General features: G+C 44.1%; 2 protein-coding genes across 3 annotated transcripts; both read left to right on the top strand.

Moving 5' to 3' along the window:
- The first annotated feature begins 791 nt into the window (after window positions 1-791).
- LOC124315830 (homeobox protein B-H1-like) lies at window positions 792-7,212 on the top strand. Its single transcript, XM_046781524.1, has 3 exons — window positions 792-2,329; window positions 2,404-2,939; window positions 5,425-7,212. The coding sequence occupies exons 1-3, from the start codon at window positions 1,836-1,838 to the stop codon at window positions 6,594-6,596; spliced, it is 2,202 nt and encodes a 733-aa protein (XP_046637480.1). The 5' UTR covers window positions 792-1,835; the 3' UTR covers window positions 6,597-7,212.
- An 11,747-nt stretch (window positions 7,213-18,959) lies between these two features.
- On the top strand, window positions 18,960-24,633 carry LOC124315923 (hematopoietically-expressed homeobox protein hhex-like). Of its 2 annotated transcripts, XM_046781673.1 has the most exons (5): window positions 18,960-20,889; window positions 21,909-22,192; window positions 22,267-22,317; window positions 23,798-23,972; window positions 24,154-24,633. In XM_046781673.1, exons 1-4 carry the CDS (start codon window positions 20,499-20,501, stop codon window positions 23,954-23,956), a joined length of 885 nt encoding a protein of 294 aa, XP_046637629.1. In that variant the 5' UTR covers window positions 18,960-20,498; the 3' UTR covers window positions 23,957-23,972; window positions 24,154-24,633. The 2 variants fall into 2 exon arrangements, with proteins under 2 accessions (XP_046637629.1, XP_046637628.1); XM_046781672.1 differs by having other exon boundaries at window positions 23,798-24,633.
- The last annotated feature ends 71 nt before the right edge of the window (window positions 24,634-24,704 follow it).

Here is a 24,704-nt window from a genome sequence, read left to right as displayed (position 1 = left end):
TTGGTGCTGCTCCTTATTTCCTATACCAACCGTCAAAGACTCGCGGAAGGGATTTCTCGATCCTTCCCCATCACTATGTCTCTCTATTCAACGAATCCATCGAATCATCTTCTTTCTCTTGTTCAATGGCCGGCGATGCTCTGCAGACGACTATATAGGAGCGAGAGAAAAAAAAAAGATCCAACGCAGTCAAAGAAGAAGAAGAAGAAAAGTTCCTAATCAAAAACCCATCGATCCTAATGTGAGCGTGAGTGGGCGCGCGATACCTCTCTGCTGAGAGAGGCTGTACACGTCGAATCGATCGTTGCAACTCGCTCTGTTGTTGATACGGCCATCGGCCAGCAGCTCATCCATTCCAATCAGCGTTTGCTGTTATTCCTTCACTGCGCCGAGAGCGCCGGAATAGATATATCTAAAAGCCAAAGAGATCAGACAAATAGGTATAGCTGGACATTGTGTACACTGATATATACCGGGACGGAGTATATGTCTATACGGCGCTATTAGTGGATATACTTTTCCAAATTGATCCTCGACCGAGGGAAAATCTTATATTTATAAATACATCAATATCATATAGAAGCTGATTTCCAAATTGCGATGGATACATTGTTTCATGTGGCTCTAATACATAAGTCTCTTATTATAATAGTCGTCTATAAGTTACAAACGGACCGTATAACCTGCCTCTGTTCGTCCCCCAAAAACTTTAGCATAAGCTAATTGGTCCGCCCTCAAACGATCCATCCGTATAATAGAAGAGTCTCTCATTTCCATCTTTTATGTTTATTGCAGCGATTCCTGTTGTTGCTGTGCTGCGCATTCAACGTCTCGTGAGTGCCGGATGATTCACGCAGCCGAGCGAAAGAGAAATGAAAAGGGACGCCAAATCATTTGCCATTTCTGGCTGGGGCCGGGGCTGCTGCACTGCACAATAATATCCTCGTCACTTTGCTCGATGAGCCGATGAAAAGGTGAAAGAAGAAAATGCAAAGAATTCCGGCCGGATCAGTTTGGGTTGTTTGTTGTTGTACTACATCAAGTGAAAAGCAGCTGAGCTAGACAAAAAAGGAGGAGAAAGAAGAAGAAGAAGGAAGAGGGTTTGGCCTGGTGAGAGTTGTCGACCAATGCGGATGGAGAGGGGGACGACGCCAAGTGGCCGGATTGGTCGACAAGTATAGCAAGAACCTGTTCCGGCATCATCGTCTGCTGCTGCAGGGATAGTTGGATGTACATATCCATCTCGTCTCTCTATATTCTTCTTCTTTTTCTCAACGTGCACACGGCGCGCACAGGCAACCGCTCAGCGAAAAACGTTGAACAAGATCTGCGCAGTTTGTGTGTCTATTTGAAACTGTTCCGCCGCCGATCCTTTGCTCGCCCTTGTGTCTCCCTCCCACCCCACCCCACCCTGTGAGTGTGTGTGGCTATGCGAGGCGGTGGCAATCACCCTCCCTCTTTTTGGGACCCCAAAGTGGGGAACTGAAATTGCTATCCAATAGACAACTTCTTCTTTTTCCCTCTGTCCCACCCACCACCCACCTCCTGCTCTACCACCCTCCACTCTCTCTAGTCGATCGTCCTCCTCCCGTTTTTAATTCTTCGGCTGACTGTCCTGTTATAGTCGAGCACCAAAAAACGTCGTCACTTGACGTCTACCTGCCCAGTGAAACGGACATCCTCTCGTTTCTCCTCTTCTTCTCTTCCGTTGCACAATCGATCCCGGGACATTGTGCGTGAAACAACAACAGTCGCAAAAGTGTGTCGCAAGTGATCACCTCTCGTGTCACGATTGGGGGGTTGAAAACAAACGAAAAACAGAAAATTATTCTGCGATGAGTCAAGTTCAAGTGGATTCATCGCCTTCGGTGATGGAGTCGATTGTCGTCGGTAGCAGGATCGCTAGTCCTACCACTACTACTACTACGGCTTCTGCTTTGCCGGCCTTGCTGCATCTTCAAGTCCCGCCGCCGCCGGCTACCACCACCACCACTCCGGCCGCATCAAAACGATCCAATTTCAGCATTTCCAATCTGCTGGCCACGGAGGAAGACAAGAAAATCACGGCGGAATCCAATGACAAACAGCCGAGATTGAGCGATGACGAATCAAAGATCAACGATGGCAGGATCATGAGCAGCAGCATCCAGCCGTCCGGCGTGGGATCGCCGTTTCTCAACGCTTCAGCTCTGGCTCATTTGGCCCACCTCCACCATGGATCCAATCCGCCAACCACTTCGTCTTCCTCTAATTCAGCCATTCCCGGCTGGCCAGATTGGCTCGGATCAGCCGGACTCGGTCCAGACGCCCATCAATCCTTGTGGTCTCGGTAAGTCCATTTTACAATTCAAGCGCTGGATGTTTCTTTAAAATAAATTTGATTTAACTTTTGGCCTATTATAGTTTGGGATTATTGTCGCACTTGTCGATGCGTCCATCCGCTCACCATCCGCATCATCCGTCGTCCGGCTCGGCTCCCGGATCTTCACCGTTCCCCTACGGCGCCGCAAGTCCGGCCGAGTTCGCCAGCAACCTCCAACACTTGCAGCACTTGCACAGCGTCCAGCAGCAAATCGCCGCTGCGGCCGCCGCTTCCAGTTACTGGACGTCGTTGAAAAGTTCGGCGCTGGCCGGCAGCGGGACCAACAACGGGACTCCATCGGGTCGCGACGGCCCAGCCGGCCTGGATCATTCCCACCAGCACCTGCCGCCGTCTTGGCGCTACGACCAGCACGGCCCACCTCTGTCCAGCAGTCCGCTCTCGCTGACGGGCAAAGCTTACAACCTGGCCATGAGCGGAATGGTCGGGATGGAACCGGCCAACAAATCGCCGACCCATCCGTCTTCATCCGTCACTCCGATGCTGAACAAACGGAAGCGATCCAGCGGAAGCGACGACGACGGCGGCCACAATTCATCGGCCTCCTTCAATCACGACGGTCAGTTTTTCTCTTTTTAAAATCAATTGAAACTAATTAGTGTAACTGGGCGGGGCACTTAATGACAAACGGAGAATCCATTTGTCAAATCCGGTCGGAGTTCGTTCGGCGGGATTATTATTATTTTCCGAAATAAAAAAAAAACGAATTGACGGGATTATCAGTCGGGCCCAGTGGTCCGTGTCATGTCGTTGACGGTCTTTTTTATAAAAATAAAAGAGGAGAGCCCCCCTAGGCTGTGTGTTTGAACGCCAGAGGAGGGGGATTTCTTTATCGTAACACGAGTTGAGGCGTCGTTCAAGAGCACAAACAATCGATCATAAGCCGCGTTCAAAATGCCCCCGGATAGCTGCAATCTAGGCCCGTCTGCACAACCCCCCTCTCCGCTAGCAGTGTTATATTTGTGTATGTGCAATACATAAGAAGCGGGAGCCGCGCAAGTCGAGCGTGAATGAGCTAATCGCGTCAACTCTTAAGTACCTCGCGGAGGAGCCCAGTCAAATGTGGGCCAGCAGCGCCAGCAGAAGAAATTCTGAATTTTTCCTTTTTCCGGCCGGAGTTTTCATATTTTATTGATAAGCTCCGCAGCGTTTTGAAACATCAAAAAATAAAGAATTATCCTTTTGTTTCCTGTGCGATATTTGATTCCTCCTCGTCGTATCTTTTGTCTTTTGATGTGAAACAAACCTTTTATATTTTAATCAAAGAAAAGGAAAAAAGAGGAGGGTAGCCCCGCCTTTTCCGTCTGGTTTTAAATGTCTAGAAGGAAAGGCAATTGCGGGACTCATCGGGCAAATGAGGGACATAATAGGAAAAGACGCAACGGAAGCCCCAACAACACGGCCCCCCGCCGTCGTCGGTATAATGTGTCCGATGCAAAGTGGATGGGAGTGGCCGTCACACAGCACAGCGGAATCACATCGAACGATAAGCATTTAGTCGCTACTATCCATACAACACAATATGCTATGTGTGTGTGGATATAAAAAGAGGGAAACCTGCCAAAGGGAAGGCCGATTGTACTACTAGGCTCCGTCGTGTGTTGGAGGAAGGATGTCCCGTTAAGACTTGGTTGCTGTTTGTTTGAACAGTTGTGTGTGTAGGCCAACAAACACGCACTTCTCTTTTTATAAATAGCAAAGGGCACGCATCAAGGGGAGATCTAACCGAAAAGTAAAATATTAGCCCGTCGTTGCCGATGAGGAATCCCCAGCAAAGCCAAAAGGAAAAGAAAAACATGTTTCTGATCTATACGTGTATTATTATACTGTAGAGGTGAGTAAGCCCTACAGGATCGCTCCTCCAACACCAACTCCTTTTTTTTCTTTTCACCCCATTATTACATAATAGAGTTAAAACAAGACAAAGTTTGGGCATATGGAAAGAGGACAATTGACGGGGAAGTCCTTCAGGTGTGTCTATTTATAGACACGGAAAAACTATAGACGCAATTCGTTTTATCTTTTTCCGGGAAAGTTAAAAAGTTATGCAATTCACCTTTTGAACTTTGGAAAGATGACGGGAATGAATTAATCGAGTCGGAAATTTTTGTTCCGTGTTTTTTCACCTGGAATTAAATGAGGAGCCTCTAATAGGGCGTGTGTAAAATGTAGTGAGTCTTATAAACAAATGAGTCGGAAGCCATTCAAGTGTGGGAGGGGGGCACTGATGTGCGTGTTTTTACTTTGGCTAGCCTTTAATAATATAAGGAATGTGCAACATTCTTTCGACTTAATTTTGGCAGCGAGTTCAGCAGTTCTTCTTCTTATCTTATATAGATCGCCAGTTTGAGTTGTTGTTCGGCCCCGACATTATTTTCGCTGGGGGGCAACTAAACGAAGTCTCTCAAGTGGTCACGGCCCGGCCCCCCATCTCTACTGTCTATATTTTTATAAACTCTCTTTCTTGTTGTTGTATTACATCGACCGGAATTATAGAGATCAAATAGCTACTCACTCAGCCCTTCAAGTGCTTGTTGCCAGCCCTTCACCTTCGGCGCAAGTTTTTTACTTCAAATCCTTTTTCCCTTGAGCTAAAATGGTGAGTGTGTCTCCTCTTCAAAGACAACCACGATTACGAAGCCGAATATATGTGGCGCCCAACTTACCGTGAAAGATATCGGGCGACGACTATATACGATGGGGAGAAGAAGCTTTTGATGGTCGTTTCACCTTTTTTATTTATTCACATTCCTCGTCTTATTATGACATGACAAAGTATTTATAGAGAGAGAAACTTCACCCCCCTTCTTTTGTCCACCCTTTTATCGTCTTTATCCCATCCGCTCGTTTTACTTAAATGGACAATCATCCGATTCGAACGGCGACCATTTCCCCCCCTCAGTAGACGATGCGGTTTCAAGTGGGAAGCTCTGCGTGACACTCCCTCCTCTTTACTATTAACTCCTCCTCCTCTATCCACTCCCCCGTCTAATTGTTTAATTACGACAACTCAAAAATTCATTTGATTTTGTTTCTGATTTCAGATGACAATTTTTCGGACGCTGACAGCAAAATTGACGTGGGCGGAGTGGACGACACGGACGACAACAATTCGGTGCATTACATGATGATGGAGGAAGAGGACGGGTGTTGCGAGGCCAACGGATCGGGAGTCGATTCAGATGGTGAGAGGGACGACCACCTCCACGGCCATCACGGCCACCACCACGGACATCATCATCATCACAACAACAACAACAACAATGGCAGTAAAGGCAAAGGTTGTTCTTCTTCGTCGTCGGCCACCGACGCCGGCCAACACCAGCAGCTACACAACAGCAGCAGCGGGTCCGGACACTCGGCCGGCAGCAACAGCAAACGCAAGAAGAAGACGCGCACCGTCTTCTCACGCAGTCAGGTGTTTCAATTAGAGTCGACATTTGATATGAAACGATACCTGTCCAGCTCTGAACGGGCCGGCCTGGCCGCTTCACTCAGCCTGACGGAGACTCAGGTGAAAATTTGGTTTCAAAATCGGCGCAACAAATGGAAGCGCCAATTGGCCGCCGAGCTGGAAGCCGCCAATATGGCGGCCAACATGGCAGCGGCCGCGGCTGCTGGACACCAGCGCATCGTCCGCGTTCCCATCCTCTACCACGAGAACGGTCCCAACAACAATTCCGGCGTTTCATCCAACATGACTACGTCGACTTCCGCATCTTCTTCCTCTCTCAATCACCTCCGCCACCCCATCGGACCCAACACTCCGACCAGCTCCAGCGGAGCTCCGCCCGGCAGCTCTTCCGGCAACCAGCAGGTCAATTACAGCGGAGGCAACAACAACAAAACCTCTCCGCTATTATCCCCTCAACAACAACAGCAACAACAGCAGCAGCAAAACGGGAATAACAACAACAGTGCGGGAAACATGGCGGCTCCATCGTCAGTGACGTCATCGGGCGCGTCTGCGCAACTCCCGTTCTCGTCGCTGTTCTACACTCACGCGGCGGCGGCAGCGGCGGCCGCTGCAGCCGCGTCGCTCTACAGCAACAGCAGCGGGAGCGGGAGCAGTAGCAGCAGCAGCGTGGGCTCAATGTCTTCATCGACCAATCAGGTTGGGGGCGTTCACCATCTCCACCATCACCAGCACAACCCGCATCACGGACCGGCAGCCGCCGGCAATTCGTCACGATCTCCACTCACGGGAATGGTCTGATTGGTTCAAAACACTCACGACGGCGTCGTCACAGGATGAGCCGCTATAACGGTTTATTTGATCTGCTGTACATCAGCCAAAGTTGCGCTAATATCGCTTGAGGGTTTATTTGATTAAAATTGAGTTTGGCGCATTTAGTCATTTGCATCGTCCCATTTTGTTTTGAAAAAAAATTATCAAAATGAAAAACGCTTTGATTTCGGTCGATTGTGTGGAATCTTTTTTAACTTAATTTCATTCCCCTCCGCGTTGATACTTAATTACAATTGCGTTAAATCTTAGCCGTTTTTTGTTGTGTGTCCGTATGGTCGGGTCTCTTTTCCATTGTTGAATGTTGTCGTTTTCTTCCATTTTCTTAATTTAAAAAACAATTAAATCTTATTCGGTTGTGCTAAATATTCGCTCATTTTTAAAAAAGGAAATGTGTCTCGTCCTCGATTCTCCCCGTTTGTCGTCATTCCATTGGCCGTATTATTTTAAATCTTTTTTTATTCTCTCCATCAGCGTGTGTCACTCGACTTATTATTAATGCCGTGCTGTCTAAATACCCTCGCATCATTGACTGTGGCCATAATATAAAATATTCCCACCAAATGGAAATGGATAAACAAATACAAAAAAGGAAATCATTTTCAAACGTCATTATAAATTGCAAACATGTCGACAATTCGGTAGGATACCATTGCCAATTAATCAAATTGGATCCCAATTTCAAGCGAACGTGAATCGACGGGGTGGATCCAATTTCTCGTGGCACGAACTGGTGAATGAGTTTCGCCTTTCTTCGTTTGTGAAACGAGAAACTCGAGAAAAACCCACGTCGTCCCAACAGCATCAGTAGCCTTTTAGCCTAGCTACAGGCGCTCCGATTTCGTTCACGGGTGTGAGTGTATAACTAAGGATGGGGAGGGGGGGCAGCAGTTATCGTATTGCGGTTAGACGCCGTTCGAGTGTTATATATTGGCTTGTTGAACGAATAAACGATTCAGAACAGTCGGTCGATGTCGGCGAAACTAGTCGCAGCAAGTGCGAAAATTATTTTCTCCCTTGCTGCGATTTGAGTTCATTGCCGGACATGACCGATGTTTTCATATTCGCTGGCAATGGAGCAGTTGGACATGGGGTCTAGAAATTAATTCTGTGATCAATAGGGTCAATCAGCGAACAGCGTTTTAAAGAGGCTGTAGGCTGATTGGCCCTTTTGGACACAAAATTGTTTTCCAGACCTGGCAACGCAGGATCTCAAACTGCTCCATTTGGGTAATAGAGTTGGCTAACTTCGGACGTTAGCCAACTCTATAATTCCCTCTTGGCTCTTGGCCGTTTTTGCGGTTGGGATTGGGGGAAGGGAATTTTAACTTCTAGGAGATAACGGGAGGGGGGGGGAGGGGGTAGAAGATTTCACATTTAAGTCGGGGGGTCATTTTCGTAAAGCCAGTCGGCGGCTGCGACTACAACTTTTTCACTTTTAGGTCGGAATACCTGGGCTGTTGTTTGTTGTTTAGGCTATCCAAAACTTGCCTTTAGTGATTAAACCCCCCCAAAAAAAACATTTTTATTGCAGAAACCAAGTTTTGAAAAAAACTTTGAATTGTTTTGGGGCTATCGGCATCCGCTTTTTCAGTAGCAGCGTGAGCAGCGTGTTGAATTGTTTGCGAAATTTCGGAAACCCAGTTTTCGGAAACGTAAGCCAGTAACGACGTGCCCTTTCGGAGCAACTAAATCATCCAGGTCAATTGCTCGTTCTTCATAGCGCAAAGTGGCATAGCCAAGCCCATCTTCTACCGATTCTTCTTGACCCTTTAATACAGTGAGAGGCGGTGTAGGCAGCCATTGGACCGTTGATTCGTTAACTGAACCTCTTGGTAGGGCTTCGCCTTCTTGTATTTGGATGTGAAGAATGCGGTTAATTTTTACGAACCGCACTCCCGTTACTAGTCGGTTGCTGGAAGTAGATGCCATTGCGGATTGTAGGCTAACGTAGCGGTCGGAATGTAGCCCTGGTTGATCACACAGGCACATATAGTAGGAGCAGTGGTAGAGAAAGCGCCACCACGAATCGACTTTGTGATTCTTGTTGCTGGGCGCCTTGCATTCCGACTTTTGACCGATTACTTTCCCACTCTTGTATTGGATCCAATCGTACCTTCTTCCGGGCGAATTGTTGACGCAAATGTTTGAATCGGCTTCGATGACATCGCAATTGTAAATGCGGCCGCTGGAGCATCTGCGTGAGCTAGCACAAATTGTTGGGGAATTTTAACTTCTAGGAGGTAATAGGATGGGGGGGGGAAGGGGTGGAAGATTTCACATTTAAGTCGGGGGGTCATTTATCAATCACTGTGGCCATAATATAAATATTTCACACCCGTGAAGCCGTGAACGAAATCGGAGCGCCTCTATGTTGATGCTGTTGGGACGTGGGTCTCCTTTTTTGCATTTGTTTATCCATTTCCTTTTTTTTTTAAAGGTTTTTAAGGGGGAGGGGGTACAAAAACACCAAAAAATCTACTACGTAATTTATGAACAGCCCCTTGACGGGGGCATATGTTGCTGCCGGATAAAGTTCTGGCCTGGCAAAGCTGGGCCAGCCAAACCAAGAGAAGAAGAGTCAACATGAACGACGAAAGAAGAACGACATGGTTGCTATCGCAATCGGAATACTCTTAATCAGGAAGTCGATTTCCAAATAACTTTCAGTACTAAAATGGCCTTTTTAACTCAATTGCTACTTTTCAGTCTTCTACTCTTGGAAGCTCAATCAACACAGTTCGGTCGATGTCGGTCGTTTGAAAAAAAAGGCACAGTAAGGGGGGGGGGGGTGGAAGATTTCACATTTAAGTCGGGGGGGGGGGGGGTCATTTATAATTCACTGTGGCCATATAATATAAATATTTCACACCCGTGAAGCCGTGAACGAAATCGGAGCGCCTCTATGTTGATGCTGTTGGGACGTGGGGAATTTTTAGATAGAAATCGGGAACATAAGGGAAAAAATAGGGGAAATTTTCAATCAAATCAATAAGACAACAGAGTGGCAACACATCAAAAAGAAAAGAGAACAAGGTCATCTACATTATAGTAGTCGTAGGGGTATCTGTCAAGCAGAATAGGGGGGTTCAATATGTTAGAATGTTTTGTTCAACAAAATTTTTAATGAATGACTTTTTGATTACCTTCCAAACAGTCGTCCTCGAGTGAATTGGGTATTGGCGTGGCCCCGCCAACTCCTCCGTTGGCAGCCAAAATAAATAAAAATAAAACAATCACCGATCACCGGACAGAGAAATGAGACTAAGATATATAAGGCGATGGATTAAAAACGGGATTGTTGATCTTTTCCGGTGAAGCTGGAGCTGCCGGAAATGATAGAGTGAGGCCGGACCTCTGACAACACAAGTCGTAAATCGTCGAGTCGGTCATAGACCTCGTCGACTGCAGTTTCCAAACCTTTCAAAAGAATCAAATTAATCAGACAACAGAATGGCAACACATCAAAAAGAAAAGAGAACAAGGTCACCTACACAATACAAAACTACTCTACTAAAGAACAAAGTTATTTTTCTTTTTCAAGCAGCCATGACAACAGCCAATTGTTACCTGTGAACTGGTATCTGCGATCCAGTCAGCGTAAAGAGTTGAAAAAGAGAATCAAGAGAATAGAATAGAAACGTGAGAGTAAGACAAGATGGGACCGAGTGGGAAGTCAGGAAATTAAGCTCAAAGGAGGCAGAAGAAACTCAAAAGAAAACGAGTTTTTATCGAGAAAAATTTGATGCTGTCAACGGGTAGAGCAATGAACACAGACGTACCGTAATCTTCGTTTTCGTCCTTGATCTCGTCGTAGAGGTGCTCCTCGCCTTTATCAAGCAGAGAGCCGCCGTAAGCTCCTGTAAAATTCAGAATATTTTATTTTATTCGAAGGCAAAGACCCCAAAGACTCGAAACATCATCAAGTTCATTGGCTCAGCCTTTCTCGTTATGGTCGTCGCTGATTTCCTTCTGAAATGTTTTGTTCAACAACATTTTTAATGAATGAATTTTTGATTACCTTCGAAACAGTCGTCCTCGAGTGAATTTGGTATTGGCGTAGACCCGCCAACTCCTCCCTGAGCGTATACAGTACTTTATACAGTACGTAGTAGGGTAGTAAGGGGGGGGGGGGTTCTTTATCTATAAATAAAGCGCAGCTATATTATGTGGGAGAGAGTTCTTTCTGGCTGCGTCTAGTCGGGGAATAATGAAGTTGAAAGCCATCAGGGGCTTTGGGTCCTCCAAACTGGGCGCACACACAACACAACCGTATGCTCTGGTGTGTGTATGTGTGTGTCGTCTGTATACGTCTCTATAACTCGCTATTATTGAGTGAGTCTTCGAGGTGCAATGGGGCAGAGTGTCGCATGATAATGCGGCTGTCAAAGCACCAGCAGCAGGCGCTCCCCCTCTTTAGACTGTAATGGCTCTTTCAAACGCCATCGATTCCCGCAGGAGTCATCAGCCACCGGGAAAAAAAAAAAATAAATAAATAGGGTAATATAAAAAAGATAGGGAGACTCAACTGCTCCCAACTATATACACTCTACACACATTGACTGTGTTTTGAGTTGATTCGTAAAAACGAAATTTTTAATAGAGAAGAAAACAAATTTTTCTTTCTATTTGCAAGGTCTTCCTTTTTAATATGGGGTCAAGTAAGGTTTTTTTAACACAATTCCGGGGATGAAGCGGTTGAAGCCGTTTCAAATGACTTTGGGTCGTATACGATAGCAACTTTCATGTCAGCAGCACATGTACAGAAAAGAGCCGAGTGCTCTATCTGTCTAGTCTTTTCATCCGGAATGGATGTGTAAACGTTTAATACCTTCACAAATATTTAGGAAGAACTCTACACTTCTAATAATTAAAAGTGAAATGCCAAGTGAACCCCTCCCATCCCCCCCCCCCCACAATAGATTTAGTTGTGAAAAAAAGGGGCCATATTGTGCGTGTGTCACAGACGGCGCGGGGAACCCAATGAAGGGGAATCTATCAAGAATGAATAGATATATGAGTCTTGTTTGTGGTGGGCTCTCTGATTCTCTATAATAATATTGGTGGCATCTGTTATTGTCTTCGGCAGATTACACATGAAAAATCCATTTATCATGGTAAAAATTTAAAAAATTATTAATTTTTACCTTAAATGATTCATTAATCATCTCCCCTTTCGTTTTAAAAGCTTTTTGGAGATAGATAGACTCTCGGCTGACGTGATCATCCGAAATTGTCTCTTGGAAGATTTTCAGAATCTCTCAAGAAATTTAAAATAATTATGTTGGATTTTCAATGTTTAATTTGAAAAGATTTGATTCTGTCTTGAATCCGCCCCCGGTTGCAATTAGTAAAATTTGCAACGTCGACAAAAACCGATAAAATTCAGACGAATTTCGTCAATCATTTGCAGCTGTTTTTGTCTCGGTTGTTGTTTCTTCTGATTAAACAGCCATTTGGTGTTCTTTGACTTCTTTCATCGGGTTTCCTGTTGCCTCGTGACTTGCTGGAAGCCGAAAAAATTGGATTCAATCAGATAAGTCATTAAAATCATTTATTTCCAACGATGTATGTTTGAAATTCAATTTGTGGGTTTTTGCTTCACTTTGGTGTGTTCCAAACACCATCCTTGGGTCTATTATAAACTGGTGATGGTTTATAGTTTATGATCAATCTAAGCAATCTTCTTTGCATATGAAAACGTTGCCGACGTTTGTGATTGAATGGCTCTGTTGTAACTTGTTTCCTACCATTTGTTTTTCAAAATTGAAATTGTGGGGTTTTCCCCACTCTGATAGTGTGTTCGCAAGACTAGCAAGGTATCAATTTGAATTTCAGTTATTCAATATTTTTTCGGTGGTTGTGTGGGTTAGCTGACAACAACCTACATTGTCTAGGTCGTATCTTCAGATTTGCTTTTTGGTTTCATCAAGTTTCCTGTTGCTTCGTGACTTGTTGGAAACCAGAAAAGTTTGATTCAATCAGATTAGCTATTCTTTCCTCGACATACAATTTGCGGGTTATTTCCCCACTCTTGGTAGTGTGTTAATAGGGCAGACATCAATCTAAGCAATCTTACTTGCATATGAAAGAATTTTTAAAATTTAAATTTGTGGGTTTTTTCTTCTCCACTTTGGTTGAGTGTTCCAAACATCATTCCTAGTAATATTATTTGCATTTGAAAACTATGCCGAAGTTTGAGATTGAATGGCTCTGTCTCTTCTTTCCTACCAAATTTTCGAATTTGTAATTGTGGGGATTTCCACATTGTAATAGTGTGTTACCAAGACTGGAAAGGTATCAATGTGTCGATGTATTCTTCTCTGGTCATTCGTTCTAGTGGTCATCTTAGTTCAAATTTATTTGAATTCATTTTGTTTTTCGGTGATTGTCTTTTTAGTTCAAAAAGAAAGAAAGACACTTCTGTTTCTGTCTTTAATAGGCCGAGCGTGGGCGTCCGCGTCCCATTTGATGGTCGATCCAGAATGGAAAACAGTGTCTAAAGTCTAAACGAAGAGTTCATCGATTCGGTGATGTCGATCGGTGTCCAGGGAAATGAGTGAAAGGAATAGGTCGCCGTTGGTCCGTTGGCAAAGTAATATAAGTATAGCCCTGGCCATATAATACTTTTTTTTTCTCCCTTTTTTCTTTTGGTCTACTAGTATTATATCCATCGGTTGGGAAATGGTTGTTGCCGGGCATGTGAGATGTAAAAGTGGGCGGCTGAGAGCCATTCCTTGTCTGCTGGGCCAATGCACTAGTAATAGTAACTGCGTATAGAGAGAGAGAGAGATACTTCTGTGAGCTATCAAAAGAGTAAATAGTTATCTATACATCATCTCGAGCTGCTGTGTGGCCGCTCTTTTGTTGGCTCTGGCTCTTTGGGGACCAATCCTTTTTGTCTGATGTATAGACTGGGCTGTGCAGCACTATATTGCCGGGTGCTGGGCTGCCAGCCGAGTACGAGTATAGATACATGTTATACTCTTGCCCACTTTTTCGCTACCACTCTACTCTCCACTTTTCTTTTTCAATTGAGTTATATTAGTCATTTGTTTCAGCTTTTATTGTCTTTTTCCCGGGGAAAAAAAGGAGGGCATCTGATTTGGCTCGTTGTCTAATGGGAGTTGGTCGACGCCATTCTCCCGTAAAAGTAGCCAAAGTCACGAACGACACACAATAGAGCGGAGCGGGAGAGGACATGACAAACGACCCGTCGACATTTCATCGTGAATGATGTTTCTAATAGAAGAAGCGATAGACGACAAAAGGGATGAAACGAAATGGGGGGACTCCCGCGCGATATTTTCTCAATTAATTAGCGAGAGCTTAACGGCTCTTAACGGAGGCGGACAGACAGAAAGGGAAACGATGATGAGGGACGATGATAATAATTACCTATCCCATCTAATAAAGACAATGTGTTATAGTAGAGAGAGGAATGGGGGGGGATTGCTGGGCACGCAGGGAGAGTTGAACTGCGTCATATATGAATAGAGACAGCCGGTGCAATACATTTTCTGACAGATGGCCTTTTACACGCACGCACGGACGGATCTTTTTTCTTTTCATTCCACCCTCGCCCTTGTTATTTGTTTGCTCATCATAATACGACGTCGATTTGCTCTTTGACAAAACATTTAGAGAAAAGAAAAGGGGCCCGGTTGAGAGAGGTCGTCGTTTGTTTATGTGAGACGATTTTTGTTGTCGACTGGAGATGATGAGGCAATCGTGCGATAGACACTTTGAATAATGAGTCATTTTTCGTTGAGAGAGTCCCTTTACTGTTTAGGAGGGATGATATCCGGCTGAGCGGACACCATTTTATTCGTTTAATTTAATTTTTTTAAACTAAAAATTTGTATTTGATGCATTTATTGGATTCGGTAGTTTATATCGTCTGTCGAATAATGTTGTGTACGATTCGCTCGGGTAGAAACAAAAATAAGCGGCTTACGAATTTGAAATTGGGGAAGAGAAATTTGAGTTTCGCATTTCTCTTCTTTTTTATTTGTGACCGGGGAAATGATTTACTGCGTAATAATATTTGAATTTATTTATTCGCGCTTGGAAGTCTTGGAAATGGGAGGGGAATGATGATCAATTCTCTCAAATTACCGCGTGTCTTATCAAGTCGATAATGACTTTTCCCAACTACTACTGTTACACGGCCACAACGTCACAAATGCTTGGCGGTGGGGTGGGGCTCATGATTCGTGCATGGCCTACCACTGCGGTGCATAATCCGCACCAGAAAAGAGAGAGAGAAAACACGAAGAGCTGCTGGAACCACGACGAGGAAGCCCCTATTTAGTCGTTGATCTCTAATCAAAGCTGCACCGGACTCTCTCTAGGAGTTGTAATCAGATTAGACTTGTGTGTGTGTGTGTAGTTACTACCCACCATCTCCCTCCCTTTTCCCCCCGCGATCGAATTTATTTGGTAAGGGTGGGGGGGAACGATTTGTCGACTAGTTGTGGCTCGTTTCTATTAATAATTCCGTCTGTCCGCGCACTGATTCCACCTGGGCTGCTGCTGCTGCTACGTGTGTAACTACTGCTGCGTCATTCCAACGAGATTTCATCTGATGACAGATTAAGTCATCAGCAAAGCCAGATCGTCCTGGCTATCTTATTTACTGGGCATTAATCATCCTGGACAGAGCTTTGAAATATTTGTACAAGAGCGCTCGTTTTTTCAAAATCATAATTCACGTTCTGGGTTTTTTTCTCAACTAACAATACAAATAGAAACTATAAACGTGTCCTTGGAGCAGGGTCAGAGTTTTATCCGTCGTGTTAATATGTTTATCGAACGCCACTTTTTTTATATAAATTTTATGATTCAATTTTTGTGCCGCTGTTGCTGGCCAACGAAATTTTTAATCCCTCGACCGGCACTTAATACCTTGGTGTCGCGCCTGTTTGATTACAACAGAACATTTTTTTCCCGATAGATACACAACATGGAATGAGGTTGTGCAGCTGATAAAGTCAATCATCGTCGCCATCAGCGGACGTCTGATTCACCATCCAAACACTTTTCGAATTTCTTAATTCGTTTGAATGTTTTCTCTTCGTTATCAGTTTGGGAAACCAACATCACGTTTTGTGTTTAAATTTCGCACCGTCATGCCTTTTCACGTTTGTTTGCGTGTGTTTTATCCCGCTGCTGGAAACCATAGACGAGTGTCTTAATAATAAGCTTTTCTCGATCTACCCGCGTAGATTTTGGTTGTTGTTGTTGTTGTTGTTGGGAGGGGGGAGGGAAGCTAAGCGCGGATGAGGAGAAGTGCGTCGGCCGTGAAATGAAAAACTACCGAAAATCGACTCTCATGCACTGCCGTCGTCCATGAAATCAAAATGGAGTTGTCTCTTTTTTGTCATCACCTCCCCTTATTTTTTCGCCCCTTTTGTGTTGTGTACAGTCGAGAGTCTTGTGTAGATATTTATAGCAGCAATCTCGCTCGGCTCAATTTGACGCCAACACAATAACCGCCTCCACCACTACCACCAGCACTCCGGGAGTTGGTGACATCTCAATCCCCTTCTCTCCACTCATCCACTCCGACGACAACTTTTTGAAACTTTCCATCGTTCGTCTTATTCTTTTTGATTCACCCGCCACCAGCATTGATCTCCCAGCAGCAGCTTCTTCTATCTTGTATAAATTCTTGGGAGGCTTTTCGGTCTTCTGACGTCGGTGCGCAATACGATTTGTTATTTCCACCCACTCCTTTTTTATTCCTCTTATTTCTCGTGTATAGACACACCGAACGTGTCGGTTGGTTGGATGGGATGATTGTCAGAGACCGGGATTTTCTTTCTTTTTTCCGTGGTTATTTCAAATCGATAATCAAATATGCGACTATAAAGGAAAAGAAATAGGAAAGTTTCTTTTTATATGGAATAAGTCGTAACGCCATCACATACATCACATAATCTCTTATATAATAACGGGAGGTGGCGGTAACAATTTCATCACGCGGTCGACTTCCCCGTGGATTGCGACCGCGTCTAAAACCAATAACCTTGCCATATCAAATGTTATTCTTGTGTTATAGAGAGTTCCATCAGTCCAGTCTCTTTCATGACTTTGTAGATTATTTACTTTTTGACTGTGCGTTCATTCCAGTCGAGTTTAATGTTATTTGATTTTTTTTTAAAGTATGAGTCTTTTTTTTTTTGTCGTGCTCCCCTCGGTTGTTGTCGCGGCTGAATGATTTATAGACACACATCGACTAGTCTTTTTTTTCCCTCCCGATGTGTGTGTATTATGTAGACCGCTCAGACTCTTTGAGCGTATATGCCGAACGTCGACTCTTTTGCCCGGCTTTAGCGTGAACTCTGTGGAGATAGAGAACTGATGGAGAGGCCCACCACATATGCAAAGCAGCTTACGACTTTGCATATAAACGTATACTCGTCCCGAGATGCAGCAAGGGAGGCAAAAAGCCTTTTTCGATTTCATCCCACCTCCTCCTGCTCTTGATTCCCACTTTTTGGAGGTTGTTCTCCACTCACCAATAATCCGCACTCTGTTTTTGAGTTTTTCCTTTTGGCATCTATTATTATTATACATCTTTTCCAAAAAGTTGTTGGCCTCAAATCACATGTGGGCCTTAGTTTTTCTGTTATTCTTTCAAAAGACTAAAACGTAAATGCGCCAGTTACTTTAGATTTTTCGTCTCTAAATTCTCTACAAAATCTGACCGAAACTCTTTGGGGTATTGCATGGTCTACTGCGCTGCGCGCTTTCTTGCATTTATTTTTCGACAGGTTTTTTTGAATAATTTCACGACCGACTGAACGGAGAAGTGAAAGAATATAAAGCCGTGAGCGGAGCAACATATGAGCACAGTCGAAAGATTATTCGAATTGAAAAGTTGACATTTTATCGTGTATAATACGCTGCTGGTCAGTTTAAGCCGGTAAAGACTAGTTTAACGCCGGTTTACCGTGCTGCGTAGAGAATGGGAAAAAAATATTGGAAAGTTATCGTCGAAACATGTCGACTGATGGGTGCTGTAGAGGGCGGTTGAAGGAGGAAGTTGTTGCACTCTGATGTTGACTTGTACTATAATCTCCAATGTGATAAAAACAGGACCTTTTGCTTGTGTGACTCGAGTGTGCATTTACGATGCCGATAAAGAAAAAGAGAAACGGATTCGATAAAATGAAATGGGGAAAAGCAAACGGTCGAAAAAATCAGACGAGGCGCTGACACGATTGAGTGGGGTGGGGGGGGGGGGATATTTGTGATTGACAAGCGATTAACTGTCAGGAAAAAACAAAAAAGGAAAAACATGTTTCTAGTCGGCTCTGTATACACAATACACAAACTATGGTGCCACCATTATGTACACAGACAGCGCAATCAGCCACCAAGTCAACTGTGCGCCAGCGGTGAGAGGAGCCAATCGTCCAAATACGGATCCATTTTCCCATTTCAGGAAAAATAATTTTTTTTATTCCGGAATATGAGGCGGCGGCGGCTTTATTTTTTGATAAAAATACGAACCGCTTTTCCCGGTCTGAAATTTAAAAAAAAAAAAAAATCCGATCGAGTGTACACATCAAATGGTTATTGAAGCGTGTCGTAAGTCAAAGTGACATTTCGTCGCTATCCACACATCAAGTGGTGCCCCAGTTTGATCACACAAAAGATGAAGAGAAATATAATAAATAATAAAAAAGCAGCGAAGAATGTATCAAAAGGAAAAGCAGCCGGTTCTCTTATAAGATATTATTATGGATGGCGTGGATTGAATAACTTTTCGGCGGCGAGGGACCACAAGAGATGGGGGGGCGGGTCGTCCGGCCGGCCCCAAGTTTTGTGTCCAAGACGCGGCACACACATATCATCATCATCATCTCAAACCATTTCAACACACAACTATATAGCCTGTTGTCCTTTCTTGTATGTCTACATATAACGCCTATTGTGCTGGCCCAATGAAGCGGCCAATGATTGCTCCATATGCGATAGCAATAGACGAGAGAGATCCTTCTACTGTGTGATTGGGATGGGGGGGAAATAGACGGGAGTATAGATAAAGTCTATATATAGAAAAGGGGGCCACTCTTTAATGGGATAGAGGGGGGGCCGAAATGGGGTCGTTATTCATCAATATCTTAAACATAAACATTGGAGCGATTAACCGCGATTAACTGCGCCATCTGCTTCGACTAGGATAGGAAGAAGAAAAGGACAAAAGGTCGACCGTCGGTTCCACCCCAAATTTCTGGTTATTTGTTTTTTTCTTTCTTTTTTCCCCTTTTTTGTTTTGTCGTCTGCCTCTCCGTCGTGTATAGCCTGTGGCAGATTGAACGAACGATGGCCGCGGACCAGATGACCGGACCAATTACACGCTGTCTGATCCGCTTCTCAATTCGTTCCGTTGACGCGATTGCATCTGCTGGCCAATCACCAGCAGCCAATACAAAATATCTTAACTAAAGCCTTTTATTCCCCCTGGCTGCTGCTGCTGGCTAAAAAAACACACAATAACTCTAAAGCGAAGAGTATATCGGAGTATATAGAGCTCAGGGCATATTACTCAACATCTCCACATAGACACACACGCATCGGAACCGTGACTATTTGGACCGCCGGGCGGTTAGTTAAGACTCTTTTTTTTAAATACATATCACTCGTCAGGCACGTCCGTGTTGTGTCAATCCCATCTCAATCTTCTTTTACTGGCCTATCTTGTTAAATAGCTCAATCTATACTCTGCAGCACTATCGCGCCCAGTCCCGAGTCTGTTTGCTATGGTGTCTTTATAATCGCAAGTATTTGATCCTTGATAGCTTTACAATATCTTGTTGGATGATGTACTATTCGACTATACTGTATAGTTGTGAGAGTGTACGAATTACGTAAGATTAATTCCGAGTCGGGAGGGCGACTGTTATCTCGGCATTGGTCGTGTTGACTTAGGGCTCAATCAATCTCGTTTTTTGGAGTCATACTCTCATTGTGAATGATGTGTTAACACTCCCCGGATTTGATGTGACTCTTTTGTAACCATTTGTGACTCTACAAACACGACCCGCGGGATTTTGTTGGTTTTTCTCTCGTCCCGTTATCGTGTTGGAAATCGGTCAAGAGTCGTGACTTGGCAATAATCACGAAATAGTTTTCTCTCACTCCAAATTTCGTTTGTGTTCTCTATTGGCTTATTGGAGCATTTCAATGCCAACGGCTCTGCGTTGACTGGGCCGCTTTTGAAACGTATAGCAATCGGTCGTCTGGTTATTTTTTGGTTCTGCCGGGACAGATACTGATGGCCTTTTCCGTTGAAAATGTTCCCTTCAGTTTGATTTTCTTATCATCCAACTGTGTGTGTGGTTGCGAGACTATAGCTCTCTGCATGCTGATGTATTTATATAATTACAAGTTGAAAATATGACAAGGACTGGCTGGTAGTTGGTGGTGGCCATCGAAATGCGTCGTCGTAATCGAAGGAGCTTACCCGTGGCAGTAGGCGGCGGCCAAGGGGGCGAGATGGCGGGAAAAGGCCACTTCAAACAGGAAATATGCGGCCGATTGATAACGATAATATCCTGCCAACTCCTCTCTTATATTATATTATATGTACACGCGCTTGGAACATATTGTTTTGTATACACACATCGGAGAGAGACACATACGCATTTCGTGTCAGTGTCGAGTCAGAGAGAAACTGAGGCAACAGGACATTTGATCACGGCTATAATAACGGCCGCTCTTCGAGTCTATAGATTCGTGAACCGGGCCCCATGATATGGCCAGTACTTGACGGAGATTGTTCGACGTCGCAACCACTTGTCACTCTTGTCTCAATTAATTTTTGTTGTTATTATTTTTCGGCCCGAGTTGGATTGAAAGATGGGCAGTAAATCGTTCACCATCGATCACATTCTTCACGGCCCTTCGGCTCCTGCTGCTGTCGACCCATTGATGACATCCGTCGGCGACCACTCCACCTATCCAGATGTCCATCCGCAGCCACTTGTTCCTTACTGGACAGGAGATCCCGCCGCTTATTATCCGCCGTCGGGTTGGCCGAACGCTGCGGCCATTTGGTTCCAGCAGCAACATCATCACGCTGCCATGCCCGTTGATCTCTCGACAGGAGCTCAACGTCCAGTGCCAACAACTGGGTCGATTGGTCCGTCGTTATTCGACAACGTGAGCAATTGGATGGCGATGCCGGCGGCGGCCATGACCGGATGCTGGCCAAGTGCAGCCAGTCCTGAACTCTCATATTCCCACCACGGTAAAAAAAATATGAAACCAATTTTCCGATTCTTTCTCACGCAAAACGTTGGAGTATAGTAGCCCCTTTTCATCGCGTCGTTCGTCTTGGGAGTTGGTGTCTTCCTGTCTGTGCTTTATTGCTCCAACTTGTTCAAGTATGAAAGTGAAGAAAAGGAAACAAGATGAATGGAACAGCTAGTAAAAACCAATCGATGATGATGATGATGGAGAGCAGGAACTTGACTGTTTGTGTATCGGTAAGGGGGGAGCAGCTCTTTTGAAAATGAAAAATAAAAAAAATTCATTGTCCGTTTTGAGTCTCATGGCCCCGGTGATTGACGGCTGAATTTCATTCCAGGACACGGGAAATCATTTCGAGTGGAACTAAAATATATCGACTAGACGGTCGATCGCTGGATGAAGCGATGCGTTATTGTTTTCGCCCATTGTGTGACGTGGAGTGGGGGGGCTGTTATTGTTAATTTCATTTCCCAATGATTCTATTACCGCAGCGGGCGGTATCATCCGCATATATGGATCGAGAGAATGGGATGATTACGTTTTTTTTCTTGTAAAATCACACAACGGGTAAAGGGTAACATCGAAAAATCCTGTGCATGGGGATTTAATTCAATTTATTGAACCCACATCAAGTCATTTTCAATCATAATGCGATCTTGTATCTCGGTTACGGCTTGGCGGGATGTATACATTTTCTGATGTTTATTTGACGGGTTTTACCAGTTTAATTGGATTGCCAGTGGCTTATTGTTTCCTTTTTCGGATCCTACTTTTTTATTCAATGGCTACACCCAACTAAATCCAGTCGCATCCTCGATACAGATCCGCGAGCCTATATTCGTTAGACGAAGCCAAAATGTATGTGTGACAGGCTCCAATAAGTCAACACATGTTTTTGTTATTTAAGTCTTTCAATCCGTCCGCTCCTCTTTCATTCATTTTTTTCCCCTTTTCTTCTTAAATCCTTTTTGTGGTTTCCGTGTAATATGAATTTTTCTTTTTCTCATTTCCACACAGGTTTATCAACACCAATGACGTCCGCTTCGGTCGCTTCCCCTTTCTTTCTGGCTCATCCGCATTCTCACGATGCGGCCATCCGGTTGGCAGCCATGGCGGCCAGCAGACGTCATCACCACCACCACTTGCCGATTTTGCATCAACAAGCGACTCGCAAAGGCGGCCAGATTCGTTTCACTCACCGCCAAAGTCACCACCTGGAGGAAACGTTCAATTCCACTCGATACTTGACGCCCGGCCAAAGGAGGACGCTGGCCAATCGACTTTCTCTCACCGAACGTCAAGTATACGCGCATGAAATGCCAGCCCATTAAATTAATAAAAATAAATGCGAATAATAGAATTTGTCTTGTTGCAGGTGAAAACGTGGTTCCAAAATCGACGGGCCAAATGGCGACGAACTCGCAAGGTAATTGTTTCATTTTGATTCACATGTTTTATTAGCCAGGAACATTTGAGCCTAACGCCTTCACATGTTCTGCTGTTTAGTTACCTAATACGTTTCATCCCTCCCTACCTCCTATAACATATTTTAATAAGAAAAAGGAGCGTGGGTATAAAAAAATATATGTCGGCGAACCTAATAGCGCCACCAAGTTCACAGGATGAGAAGTCGACCGTTACTAAGTTTACGACACATTACGTAATCCGATCTGTTGGGAGTTACCACTCAAAGCATTCTTCTTATATAAGAGTCGACAAAAGTTTGTTTTGTTCTCCCCCCTCCAGCTTCCCACCTTTTTTGTCTTAATAGTCTAATAGCTGCTGATGTTACACTGTGTGTAACCTATATGCGCTTTGATTCATTTTCAACGAGAACGCCCCTCTTGTCTTTGATGTACGCATGCGAGTATTTAATATTTAAAGGGGTGGTGATTTGAGTTCGACTTGACAAGTTTTGTACCTTCCCGGAAGTTTGTTTGGGGTTGGGGGAACTGAAAGGAAGTGAACGATCAGGTATTGATGTGAAGATGGAATCCGTACGGTTTAATCATCGTCACTTCCGGATCTGTCATACATTAGCTCTATATGAAATTGGGTTGTGTGCGTTGGCACTATACTTTGCTGGATTTCCAGTTTAAGCAATCAGGGATTACATCAGTTGTTCACGCGTTCAATGACTTGACGTGAAAGATAACGTTGATTGTAGGCGATAGATATTTTTGAGGGGTTTGCGCAATCATCAGCATTGAGCTTTTGATGATAATCAAGTTGTCGACACGTCATTTTTAACAATGGACATTTATTGCGGTGATCCCGAGATTACACTGTAGCTGGCTATAATGCATTTCACTTTTCGTTAATATTTAAAAGTCGTAAATCCCTATCTCGCGGGGAACTTTTTCGATAATCAAGTGATTTTAAATTCACATTGATATTTCATTGTTTATCTTTTCGTGTTTCTTTGCAATTAAAGTGAGCAAATAACAGGAACAATTATTATTAATTCGAAAGTCTATCGATTCCTTACAAATGAATTTGAACGAGTAAAATTATTATTAAACTAAAGCCAAAAAATGTGTCCACTCATCTACTTTATCATCCGAGTTTCAAATTCGTCATCAATACGGAGATCGTTTTAATAACCGTCGTCAAGTGTGGGAGCCATTACTGTTTACAGTAGCACTGGACAATAACAACTTGAGCTGGACAGCTCTCCCCCAAACCTGTGGCATTTGATAGTATACAATATATAGCGCGGTCTAAGTGAGTAAGCAGACGGGCAACTTTGCTAAGGATTCCGATTGAATAACAGCTGACAAATCCTTATATAGTCTCTCGTTATATACGCCTTTGGTAATAGGCGGTCACTCCCATGCGCACCCCTTTTATTTGTAGTCTATTTATGCCTTCTACTTTTACCGTTATTCTCGTTGTTTCATTGGCAGGGCGAGAAATTGTCGGCCAACGGATTAGCCAAAGTCGCAGACGACCAGACGACGATCGACATCTTTGACGAAGAAGAAGAAAACGAAGACGACGACGACGACTTGGAGATTAGCAGCGAAGAAGAAGAAGAGAAGCCGAACAATCCAAACAATCAATAGTCAATTGGATTTTCAGGTTCAAATGTTGACATCCAACAAGAGTGCAGTGTCTGTGTGTACGTGTGTGTGTGTTTGTGCTCAAGGTGAACGCAACCACTTCAGGCTAAACGCGAACCCCTGGCACGACTTGGAAGAAAACGATAATAAGCGCATATTTTTATTTCTTTCATTTTTGAATGCGGCACGTCAATCTGCAGTCGTCATTTCACCCTGGACTTGTCTATACTGGACTTTGTAAGCTTTTTCGGCCAGCAGAAGAGTTATGGACGCTCATATCGACCTGCCGTTGGAACCGAAAATGGCTTCTGTTGTACCGGCGGACAAGGTGGAAGGGGGGAGAGAAAACCGCCACCAGTCAAACTGATAGAAGACTTATAGATGATGATGTAATAACACAAGGGAGAAACTGTTTCTCCCTTTTTTTCCCCCCTCTTATTTCGGGTTGTCGCCAAAAGCTTTTCCACTCGAAAATGAGATGTTTCCTCCCACCCAGTACTCACGCCCCGCCCCTCTTATCACTCGTTTCAAAGGCTTCCACGTTTAGCCTTTTTTTCCCCTTTCCGCGGTGTGTGTACATACCACCCTGTACAAATCTATTTTTTTAACAAATCAATTTTTTCAAATCATCTGTGATAATCATTCATCATTCAATCAATAAATTCTTTGTGTCGACTCTAGCACACTTTGGGTTTTTAAAAAGCGGATTCACTTTTATCGGGAAAAAGAAAAGATTTACAGGTTTGTTATT

Source organism: Daphnia pulicaria, chromosome 11, assembly GCF_021234035.1.
Source record: "Daphnia pulicaria isolate SC F1-1A chromosome 11, SC_F0-13Bv2, whole genome shotgun sequence".
Classification (NCBI taxonomy): Eukaryota; Metazoa; Arthropoda; class Branchiopoda; order Diplostraca; family Daphniidae; genus Daphnia; species Daphnia pulicaria.
This window is presented reverse-complemented; position numbering and strand designations above follow the sequence as displayed.

What these genes read in the sequence shown, in the direction of transcription:
- LOC124315830 (XM_046781524.1), top strand. Translation starts at nt 1,836, where the DNA reads ATGAGTCAAGTTCAAGTGGATTCATCGCCTTCGGTGATGGAGTCGATT. An exon ending in CATCAATCCTTGTGGTCTCG is followed by an intron (nt 2,330 to 2,403) that starts GTAAGTCCATTT and finishes GGCCTATTATAG; the next exon opens with TTTGGGATTATTGTCGCACT. An exon ending in GGCCTCCTTCAATCACGACG is followed by an intron (nt 2,940 to 5,424) that starts GTCAGTTTTTCT and finishes TTCTGATTTCAG; the next exon opens with ATGACAATTTTTCGGACGCT.
- LOC124315923 (XM_046781673.1), top strand. Translation starts at nt 20,499, where the DNA reads ATGGGCAGTAAATCGTTCACCATCGATCACATTCTTCACGGCCCTTCG. An exon ending in ACTCTCATATTCCCACCACG is followed by an intron (nt 20,890 to 21,908) that starts GTAAAAAAAATA and finishes ATTTCCACACAG; the next exon opens with GTTTATCAACACCAATGACG. An exon ending in AATGGCGACGAACTCGCAAG is followed by an intron (nt 22,318 to 23,797) that starts GTAATTGTTTCA and finishes TTTCATTGGCAG; the next exon opens with GGCGAGAAATTGTCGGCCAA.